The 12,206-nt window shown below is 36.0% G+C and overlaps 1 protein-coding gene across 2 annotated transcripts in view; it reads right to left on the minus strand.

Moving 5' to 3' along the window:
- Positions 1-8,717, minus strand: part of LOC149573047 (U-box domain-containing protein 44-like) — a 161,131-nt gene extending 152,414 nt beyond the window's left edge. For both annotated transcript variants that reach the window (XM_089814219.1, XM_089814218.1), the window contains exons 1-2: positions 7,892-8,717; positions 6,729-7,511 (exon numbers count right to left, since the gene is read on the minus strand). In XM_089814219.1, coding sequence (XP_089670345.1) covers positions 6,729-7,511; positions 7,892-8,305 — 1,197 coding nt within the window. In that variant the 5' untranslated portion in view covers positions 8,306-8,717. The remainder of the gene's footprint in view (positions 1-6,728; positions 7,512-7,891) is intronic.
- Between the last annotated feature and the right edge of the window lie 3,489 nt (positions 8,718-12,206).

The following is a 12,206-nucleotide window of genomic DNA, read 5'->3' on the forward strand; positions in this document are numbered from 1 at the left end:
ATCCAATATCCACGAGTTTAGTTCAAAATTTCATTTCTTTACCAATGAAAAAATAATATATCAATAGTGCGTATATAGTATGCAAAAAATTGCAAAAAATTTAAGAAGTGTATATGGATCTGAATAGTATGGATTGTCCTTCTCATTTGATTTACATTGTATATTTGTAGGAGGTTGAAGGATGTTGGTTGTTTTTTCAAGCACCACACCTTTTCACAACAAATAACTAATCACATAACTTTAATATATCTTCGACTCAACGATTTTGTAACTTTATGTTTTGTGGTCATTAAACGAAAGCCAAACTCGAATCAAACAATTTGCTCCGTCGTTGGAAGAACTATAATGCTCGTGCTTGATATCCACGTAAACTCTCTCTCCTTTGCCTCATAAATGGGCCCAAATCACAAAAAAACCTGGCACTACGCATCATAAAAATTTAATCCTTTATCAGCATTCGAACGCTAGAATCCATCATTATGTTCTTTGTGTATATCCTTGCAATTAAATCAAAGGAATATTAGATGCGGAAACGAAACTGGAATCGGGAATTGCCAATGAGCAATGTTTATTTCCCACAATTCTCGATAAATAACGCTTGACCATCAAAACAAGAGGATGGCGTGGGTGCTATGTATGCTCTCAAAGACTCAAAATCAATTTTGAAGTATGATATTGATAACCCTTGGGATGATAGAATTTGCATCCTTCCAAAACTTTGACAGCTCCTCCATTTGGGTCATGTCTAGCATCAAATCTTCAATACAACCTTCATCATTGTATTTCCTTGAATACGCTAACATGATTAAGACTAACTATTGTGGCTTTCAAAACTTGTTGTCTTGAAATATTGACCAATCATCCCAATGAGTGCTATGACATGCCTTATTAAAACTATGCATCTCTAACATTATTATTTGCTTCAGAATGGATAGTAATTTTGTAAAAGATAATTGATAATTGTCGTTGCCTTAGAGTTCCTTTATTGATTCATCACACAGTAGGCAATCGAATTTCTCTATTTAAAATGCAGTGAGGCACAATCATGGATTGTCGATAACCATCATTTGTTTCACTACTGTACATTCTTTATCGCTTCTTGTTCTATTCACAAATTTTGTTTGTCTTTGCCATCATTATCTTTAATGTTTCACAGCATATATTCGAATATGGATAGTGGGTACAATTTGATGAGGATTATTGCAGTCTGACCTAGTGAACAAGCTTCTAAAGTTTGAACCTTCTCCAAGTAGAATTCATTATAAAACATACAGTGACTGGTAGCATCTCTAGCATCCAAACGCTCGTGATGTTTTCCATTGTTTATGCCATTAAGAATCATTTGGATATCAATTAAAAACTTTGTATCCTGCCTATTGAATTCCTGGTGTTTATTGAAGGATGCTTCAACAGGCATATTAAATTATTAGTGTATTCACAACATCTGCACTTGAACATACAATCATTGATTCCAGATGAATTCCAAAAGAGCCTTTTTTCTTAGCTTTAAAATTCCCTGTTGGCATTTTCTCTTATCTGGTATTTTGACTTGGCTCCAACAGGATTTCTCTCAGCATCGAATATTTTCCTTGGTCACACTTGTTAATATTGTGTTTGGTTAAGATGAAAACTCAGCAGTGTGCAATGGTTTTAAATCACAGATTTCTTCTATGCATTCGATGCGCATCATTCGGATAGCTTATCATTGCGAAAAAGATATTGGCCGTATAATAACTAGGTCCTACATATTTAATCCATATTATACTCATTTTGAATATGGAACATGGTTACCAGGTAAATCTGATAAATGAACAAACTTCATATTTTACCATCCTTGCTAAACTCACGACTCCAGAATATTCCTTCGTACAAAAGAGTGAATTTATATGTATATTGTTCCATGATTAAGCACAAGTATTTTAAGTAGACATTAACTGCAAAGATATATGAAATCAGTAACATTTTGTCACTAAACCATCTCTGTCTAGCAAGCCCTGCATGTAGACTTAAATCTTTGAATCCCTTCTTTCTCCAGATTTCATATTTGCTCACTCTTCAAGATCCAAAATGGAGACTAGAGTTTTGGGCTCCATCGCAACCATCGGTCATGATGGTGTAACCCTTTGCGACCTATACTTTACCCTGCTCCTCAATTTCAACTTTTACATTAGCAACTTGATGGGCCAAAATAGGACCTTATAGCTCCTCATCATTAGGGGCTTTGGACCTTGGACCACAAACAGTAACAACATCTATGGCAATTTGCCAATAAGGAGACCTAAAAAAAATTAAATAAACAAATAACTAAAAAGTATACTTATTATGCAAGCAAGAGAAGACATACAAATTATAAATTAAAATTATAAATACCTTGTTGCATTAAATGAAAGGTTGTTGTAGGAGAAGAAATCTCCAAGTGCCAACTTTGCTTACTCATGCTTCTCCTTATTCCAAGCCATGCTCTCAAGCGATGGTTGTGCACCTAGCGTTGTGCGTTGAACAAAGATGGAATCAAGTGAGGATCTGTGCTTATGCACCGGGGGCCCAATGCTCACAGTCTCAGATACAATAGTATTAGAAGGTGAAACTGGACACTGGCCATGTCCATGATAACTTGAAGAGCCCTTTACACTTCTGGTTCCAGCTAATTATGCCATCTCTTCTTGTTGCTTTTTTTAATTCTTTCTTCTATGCAGCTTCCTCTAAGAGAGCTTGCATATCATGCACAACATCTTGGGGGACCGTCTTGTAGCTTTAATATCACACATTGGTATATGTGCAAGATGATATTTCAATCTATTAATGCCTCCCCCATTATATGTTATCATACAATGCCAACATGTTACAACTTTTTTTTATGGCTAGGAATGGCATGTTTCCAAGCCCTATCCCTTGCTACTGCACTAGGGTCAGCATTAGGCTAGTTTTAGGCCTAGTTCCACTACCCTCAGGTTGAGACATGATGTTGTTGCTGTAATATACCATAAATGAAAAAAAATAAGCATATAGAATATAGAAAATCCAATTTACAAATACTAGGGCTGCTTTTCAAGTTTTTCATCAACGTAAAATGGAATAAATCTAAAGAGTCCAAACAAATGCAAATAAAAAAAGATTCATGAATGTAAAAAAAATTGCAAACTAACAAACTAACAAAAAAAAATGTATCTTACCCTCTTCTAATTTCCTCTAGAAATGGAAATGTAACTCAAGTTTGAAGAAGTCTCCTCCAAATGCTTCTTTCAACTCCTCTCAATGCTTAGATACAAGCTATAAAGTGGCACAAACAATCAACAACCAATAGATGAGAGCCAACCAATTTGTTAATCTATCTCCCAAAACCCCAATACTCTTCCCTCAACTCTTCTTTCTCTATTCTTTGTCTTTGCAAGTGATAGAATGACCATTTTAAGTCTTGCTCGTGCTTTACCAACCAAAAAAATAAAAATGAAAACATTAAAAAAATGTTTCAATGTCCTTTTTGGACGTTGCCCACCGGCCGAGGCATCTTGACAAGACTCTACGAGTCAGCCGATTCAGTTGCCTCAACGAGTCAGCCAAGACTAGGCCTAGGCTAGGACTCGGCTGAGTCTGAGTCCAGAGGCAATTTGCCTCATTTTTCCCACCTTGACTCTATACTCACTGAATCCTGTAATGCTGGTTTTAAATAAGAAATAGGTACATGCCAAAAGGTGGTGCCAAACGCAGACTACAAAGAGGATCCCTGACACTCCTTTGACAGCTCAGAGAAGACCAAATCAGCTATAAGGTGAGATTGTAAATAAGTCCCACTTAGAGGAAAGGGGACATGACAATTGCAACGAGCAGACATGATGAAGTGGTGTGACTCTGGCTAACATTGGAGGATATAAAGGGGAAAAATTGCATTTAAGGAGGGCATCCAATAGACATCAATTTGGAAAATGATTAATTACTCTCAGAGAGCAGAAATTGAGGGCAGTGACTCAAGTCTTACAAAAATTGATGACCCTTTTACCAATGAAGTAGAAAAGAGATCATTCCAATCATTCAAGGATCACTTATCAATCATCACAATCCACAAAAACAATCACCACTTATCAAATCAAGCAAACAATCAATCAACAAACTGCTCTATGAAATCATCATTCACCAATGGTCAAACCAAAATTCATTACATCATCAGTCACAATACCTCAAATCATACAATCAAAGAAATCCACTCAATCATTCAACAATAATCAAATGATGAATTCTGGTTTGAATAGAACTAAGAAAAGGTATATCAATCTAAATATTAAGGAAAGTGATTGGTATGTAATATTATTTATTTATGATTCTGTTAGGAAGATGCAGCAGTATTGATCATCCCTCATCAAGTACTCCACCCCAAGTTTGTTTGCTTGTGGGCCAAGGGGGTAGAATTGTCTTAGATGGATGTTTTGGGCCCTTGAGCTTGGTTGAGGAAGATAATCTCAATGCATCCTTACAAGAATTATAAGATTAGCAATCATTCATTTTCTATTCATAAAGCAATTATTATAGGAATTGGCAAGGAAACATAATAGGGAGATGTAAGAGTACATGTCCCCTCAATTAAGTAGACACCCATTGAGTTGGTTTCTTGTGGATCCCAATTGAGTTGGTTGCTTGTGGGCCAAGGGGTCAGATCGACTTGGTTGGGTGTTTGACGCTCTTGGGCTTGTAGAGGATAGTCTCATGTCATTGTGTGGTGCTTTCCCTCAAGTTTCTAATATGGTTGAAGCTATTGTGTGCATGTTTACAATAGGAGAACTTCATCATCATTTGTTTGATGCTAATTGATCATCTTTCCTGAACTCAATTACTATTGTGTAATCTGGTATAAGAATACTCTTGTAAATAAACTTTTTTGGATTTGTTAATTTTTGGGCAAAATTAGGTATATCCCAAAAGGGGAAATTACATGGGGATAGCATTGGACACCTTTGAGAAGCCTCTGTTCAAAGTTGCACGCCTCGAGATAACCTGGAAAACTAAGTTTGATTAATTTTCCAGTTGTTTTCCAATTGTAAGGCAAAAAACTTGCCATACACCATGGTGCACAGCTGTTTGCCCCAGAAAATTTGTCAAAAGCAGAAAATTATTTCACTGGTGAAGTGGTGAACGTGTATCTCTATGCTGACATTAATGCAGAAATTTGAACAGTTGGCACTTGATCTTCAGTAATGGGTGCTTTGTCTTTCAGGTTTTTGTATTTGGGGAGCTATAGGAAGATGTCAAGTGCTACTTCAACATTTTGGAGGGAGTTAGCTCTCGTGTTTTGTGGTGTAAAGACATTATAGAGGACTTTCCAAGTGTGTATACAAATCTGAGTGTATTTGGAAGTGTATTGCAGGAGTATTTGGAGCTCTTTAGTCGTGCTTGAACTTGTTAAGGTCATTCTAACATCTTTTATATCCTATTCCGTAGTGGAACAGAGAGTTGTTGCTCTCTTGACTGGACATTTTCACTTAGTTGGGATTTCTCCAGATAATGTTTCAGTTTGTGTAATGTGTTTGGTTCTACAATTATAAGGATATAGATCTTAGTTCAAGTGCATATGCTATATGCTGGGTTGGCCTCCCTGCTTAAGTGTATAAGTGCATATTAAGGGTTTTGTAACCCATAATAATATAGTATATGTGTTTCCTAATAGCAAGCAGTTCGCGGCATTACTGCCCTGTTTAAGAATCACTCTTACCTACTACCACTAAGAATATCATAATAATTTGGCTATCCCCAACCATAGCAAAACTTGTTTGCACAAAACCTTCCTATGTAAGTAAAAGATGGAAATTCCAGCATTCACCTTATTTTGAAAAACAAATACTACCCAAAATAAGACATTTGTGAGCCTTGTGGAATGGGAAAGATTCAACCAGTACGTTAGCCAATTGACAACCATGGGTATGCATAATGTGATCATATTTAGAGGCTAGAGATTTAATATCCTCTCCGAATTGATTAGTCTCCCAACGTCCTTTTACCATCGATGTCTTATTACCCTACCCCTTCATGATAATTCACAAGCCAAATCGACAGTAATATATTTAATCGACACATCCGAAGCACGTTATAGGGATAGCTTCTGCTATGTTCTAGAGGCAAGGCCTTTTGTTTTAAGCACAAAGGAGAAATTGACACTTGTTCACACTTGACAATGGCACCTAAACCCTCTTTCCGTGAACTCTCTTTAAAGAGAATTTGAAATACAATGATATTAGAGACGATAAAGCTGGCTTAAGATCAACTTGAAGAGAGTTTAAAATGCAATGAAATGCTTTCCCCAATTTTTGCGAAGCTGAAAATATTCATTGCAATTGCGCATATGAGAAATTCATATTTGGATAATTAGAATTAAAACATCAAGCTGGTACGATAAATCAGAACCACACTTTTGCTAAACATGGGTATCCTTTGAATGCCTTTGTGTTGACTAATGAAACCTTCATCGACTCAATCCCATCAACTGAATCTGGTTCTTGTGAAAAATCAAGTACCGAGACCAAATGAACACACGTTTATTAGTTAAACGCATATGACCGAAGCGGCGAAATTGCAATATGAGAAGGCAAGAACGAAACTATATTAAATGATTGTCGTAAAGGAATATATTACCCATTGAGGATTTTTCATACTATTAATCTTGCAATATAACATAATACATGTACCACGTCCTCCAAAAGAAAAAAAAGTACGACGTTCCTTGGATTTAAAGCAGTACCTACCTTGCTGTCATCATCTTTAGCCATGCTCAGTAAGGTCACCAGCACTTTGCTTCGTAATTGAGACCCAGCACCCTTCATCGGACGCTGTATTGTCCCCGCAATGAGAGGAATCAACCCACGCAATTTATATCTGCTCAACGGATATTCCTCGGAAATTTTATAGATATCATCCAGAGCCCGTTCACTGTCCTCTAAAGAAGAACTGTTTCCCAGATGCTGAGTTGCGGTTTTGATGCGAATATCAACATTCCTTTCTATCCATTCTTGAATAGTCCCAGATAGACCTATATTCAAGCGTAGCTCAATAGATTTAAGGACCTGCCCTGTTACCGGGCATGTTGGATTACGACCTTGCTCTCTACAATGAGCAAACCAATGTTGTATTGCACTACGTTCATATGTCTGAGAGGATTCAAGAACTACTGGATCTTTCATTACTTCCCGTGTCAGAGGACAGAGAAAGGTCTTGAATGGTGGTATCGGGGCATCCTCTTCCGCGTCTGAATCAATAGGTCTGGATATAACCTCTGGTTCGATGGCCCAATTCTCAAAGATTCTTTCTAGTGACTCTAAAATATGGATATCATTCTCACCATTGGAATCCCCAAGGTCATTCTTCAAAAGTTGAATCTGTTCACAAAGCTCAGTTCGGTTTCTTTCTGGATCCATTCCCAACGCTCGTGCTATGTCCATCATAATTGCGTTTTGCACTGCTTTGGCTGTTTGCCTGCCTTGAGCCTCCTTTTCCAGAGTGCAACAAACGCGCTCTTCATTTTCTGTGACCTGCTCATTTACAAGCACACCCCAATTTTCAAGAGTTCAATCTATGTCAAAAACATTTTCTGCTCAAGCTAGAGGCCATCATCTTCTGAGATTAAGTTTAGACCATTTTAGTTTAGATATTAAGTCTTTTATTGGCCGAAATTGGTTGTTTGCAATGAAGAAAAGCGTATCGTCAACTACTCAACTACAGAAAACAAAAGTATTTGACATCATTTTTTAGAATGAGCTGTTAATAAGGAATGAATGTCGATTACTCCATTTTATTCGTAGGTATTCGGAAGAAAGCGCTTCAATGGGGTGAACAGGCCAAATTCCTCCTCTCGTATCAGCGGAAGAGTCGAGGCAAAGGGAAATAGAGACATAGTTGAGCGCTATCTTACCACAAATTGAGCTTGCTGCATTTCACGCGACAGGGCATCAGATTTTTTTTGCAAATCATTGGTAGCTTGCAAGCCGAAATCCAGCAGTGCTAACCAATTACCAATACTGTTCGTGATCTCCTGAAATGTTTTCGTAAGACATCTGCAATTAATGAGCAGATAAATCTTACTCTTGTTCTTATAAAGATCAATGGTAGTCTGAACTCGAGTCAAGTCCGCAGCGATGCCTCTTAAGGCGGTCTGCACTGGCGGAGGCTGCTGTGACATGAAAACCTTGTCCACCGCCTTTAACATTACTTCGACTCTCTTCACATAATCTTGGAAACGCCTGCTGCTCTCCCCCGTTATTCCATTTAATCCTCTCCCTATCTCACTAAGAAGCCCCAGCACCACCGAGATTTGACCTCCTGACATCACCGCCAGGGAAACACCCTCCGATGGACACTAGCGCTGCTAGCAAACACTGCAGAGCCCAGGTAACAAATTATGTTAAGAGCACCAGCAAGAAATATTAAGGTGAGGGATAGGGGTGAGCTGCCAAATGGTTAAGAGTTTTCGGCATGACCATCGCAGTTTAGACAATTACAATTACAATTGAAGCTGGATCTTCCCTGCGCCGTGTGCCCCGGGATGAAGAGTGAAACGCGCTTACAACTCTTGTGGGAGACCTTTTCGACCTCTCCCTGTTTCGCCCTCTCCACCGAATCTTCTCTTCAAGTTCCCTCACAGGACCGGCCGAATTTCAGTGACATTTACTTTCGCCGCAACTGTTATTTTGTTCGCTTCGGCCAGTAAACATATGTTGCTTTCCAAACGCTGGTTCTGCAATTGTAAATGAGGCAAGTAGAGATTTTAATGATGTCTATCAAATGAAACAGTTTCTGCCGATGTTGAATCTTAGTTGACGGTTATAGTTAAAGTATTAAGTAATTAATTTTAGTTGACGGTTATAGTTAAGGTATTAAGTAATTAGGTAATATAAGTCATTTGTGGGAGCTTTGCTCTTGGAATTTATTTCATGAAAATTTGTCAATATTGAAATCATAGTTTTCTAATTGTCTGTTTTATTTAGGCAATTAGAACTTTCTAATTTTTAACTGAGATTTACAACCGAGCATGAGTATTGGTGTATGTAGAGCATGAATTCACTGGTTCAACATATGCAAAATACTAACCCCACTTTCTCTATTGGCAAGGTGTATGAAATATGGAGTTTTGGAAACAGAGGGGAGCACTTGGAGAATGCTTGAAATCTAGACAATGCTTCAATCAGAGACAAGTGCCAGTCAACTGGGTTAACTTTGTTGGTGATCAAACCCCTATTTTCAACTTCACTACCAAATCACTTTTGTAAAAAAAGTTTTGACACTTACGGTATATGAATAGCCAATCTTGAGGTATGATAGGCCTGTGACCAGTTTATTTCATTTTTTTCATTAGATTTCATGGTCTTCAATGTAATCTTGAGGTCCTTAATAGGGAAGACTCGTTGCTTTGCCTTTTTTTTCCCCTTAAATGGCATTGTTCTCTATGTTGAAGGAGTTGGATGACCTAGACAGCGTGGAGAAGTAGGTAAATGATGCTCTACTAAATGCTCCACAAGGAAAAGTTATTCTCAATCCCATATCCCTACCTTCTCTGCCTATTCCTCAAATGCCTTTAGCTAGAAAAGCCACTACCTATGCCAAAACTATCCATACATACTCTTATAGCCAAATTTCTCACTAGGTGTTGATGTATCAAGTTTTAGTCAGAATGAAATAATAAATTCATTATTGGAGATATATATTAGTTCTTTTTTAAATAAGAATAGGTTTGAACGTGGATGTTCCTTATGATGTGAATCATATGTAATCTTACTGCCATACTTTTTTTAATTTTTCTGTAGAAAGATTATATGGTGTTGAGTGTAAGCTTAAGGTCCTTGACAACCATAATGTTGATGTGGAATGAAAACGAAAATTCATGATTTGAAGTTAGATTTTCTAAAAGAAATTCCTTGGATGTGCACGCTCCTCCTCTTGTAAATGTCAGTTAAGGTAGCCATTTTATTTTCATTTTCTTTGTTCAAATATATGGTATAGCTAAGATTCTCCTATTAAGACATTTCCATGGGTCTGCATGCAAGTCCAAAATATGAAATTTATTTCATTTAACACAACTCTCCAATTGCAGTGTAGAATATTTATGGACTTATCTAGAGGTAAGGTGAGTCATCTCCTATATATTATTTTACTCATAATAAACATTATATTTTTGGAAAAGCCATAGTCATTTTGTTGGTTTATGTACGTCAATTCTAAAATAGACTACCTGATACATCTTTAGCCTAGAAAAGCCAACATTTGGAGGGAAGACAAAGGAGCCCAAAATAGAGATTTTGTTAAGAGTTGGCTTTGGAATAAGAGAGGGAATTCTGGGATAGAATTGTGGATAGGTAAAAGAGGTATTGTAGATGGAAGGGTGGGTAAGCCAATAGGGAAAAAAAGAAATGAAGTGACAATGGAGGGGGGCATTTTAAGAAACCAAACACTAGATTTAAGCACCCAAATTTCCAGTAATAGGAAGTCACTTCTAGAGAATGGAATCTCTTAATACAAAGGAAAGGAATGGGACTTGTCGAGGAGATGTACTATAGTCATAACTTTTTTACGTGAGATCTGATGATAGTCATGCCTTGGGAGAACATGAAGTCATGCCTTGTGAGAACATGAATGCACCATTATTAAATTCTTTACATTTGGTTGTGTACTTCTGTGTTTGTCTACCTTACTCCAATTCAAGATTTGAATGTTTGTTACATCTTATTTCTATTCCTTCTAAAACTCTACACAAATATATTAGGATATGAAAGCTTAATATGATTGTAGATTGATAGCTGGAATTAATTAGATTTCAAATTATTTTGGCTACCTTCTTTTGCATTAGGTTTTTTATTTAAATTTAGTTAACTACAATGGGAAGTTAGTTTAAATTTTCATATTTTGTTTTGTTTTGTTCTATGCTCTTCAACTTAAACTAAAATGAACCATTGCCAACTATGCTTTCGTTGTTCTGTATAATTACTTTAATTGGAGGTCCACAGAAAGAACTTATAACTATTATTAATGATTAATACAACTTTAATATAGTAGTTAAACATTTTAGTCAATTAGTTTATAATTAATTTGCATCACTTCATATTTCTCAAATGTTACCATGCAAGTAATCCACCTTATTTGTATCCAATTGCAATATTATCAATAGCGTCGTTCTTTTATTCCTCATATATATGTTCTAAGGATTATGTCTCCTTTGTTGCGATCTTCTTGGGTCAATACTTTTTTATCTTCAATAAAATCCCACTTTTAGAATATTAGATTCATCTTTATCATTAAGGATCAAAAAAGAGTATTTAAAGGGCATGTGGTAACAAGCTTCTTGTCTTACATTTAATATAGGAGCGATTTGGCGATTCTGAAGTATTGGTATGATTGACAAGAGCTTTATATTATAATGAAAAAATCTAGACCAATTGGACTTGTTGACAATATCCAAACTATAAACGATGAGTTATGAGTAAGTTCATATCTACAAAATAATAGTTTTCAATTCGTAAAGGGCTTGTGTATTTCCATTGTAAAATATAAATTAAGTTAGGACATATCATCAAAACCTCTTCCTCTCCATATAGCATCATAAAAAATCTTCTTTATTTTATATTCATTTAGACAAAGGTCTTTTATCAGCTAATTGTTGCAAGTACATAAACATTCAACTACTAGTTTTTATTTATGTGTGGTTAGCTTAAGAAGCGTAAGACTTGCATAATTCACATGTTCATCTTCATTTATTTCTTTCTTTGAAGCAAAATAAAATTATATTGTAGAATGGTTTATCTTATATTATTATAATTAAATAATTTATTCTATCATTTAAATGGTTTTTATTATTATTTTATTTCTTTAGTTAAACTTAATCTTTAACCTTTGTGATGAAGAAATATATTAATATAAAAAATTAGTATAAATATTTATTCTTGGATTCATTTGATCCAAAATTAATTATTTGACCAAGTCAACTGGCAAATAGCATTCAATTATTTAAATCTTTTAAATAGAATACAATAGTTAACTATTATTGTTTATTTATTGTTGAAACTGAGTCTAAGTCTGAGAGTTTTGAGGGTTCTGAGAAGGATATCCCAGAGGAAGAGGAAGGGATAGATGTTGGGGAATTCAGCTAAAATTTGGAGGGATATCCGAAAACAAAAGGAAAATTTGATAAAGAAAAAGAGGAGGATACATCATAGTGTAACTCAGAACAGAGCATCTCT

This window comes from Cupressus sempervirens, chromosome 2, assembly GCF_028749045.1.
Source record: "Cupressus sempervirens isolate cs-2001-9-10 chromosome 2, ASM2874904v1, whole genome shotgun sequence".
NCBI lineage: Eukaryota > Viridiplantae > Streptophyta > Pinopsida > Cupressales > Cupressaceae > Cupressus > Cupressus sempervirens.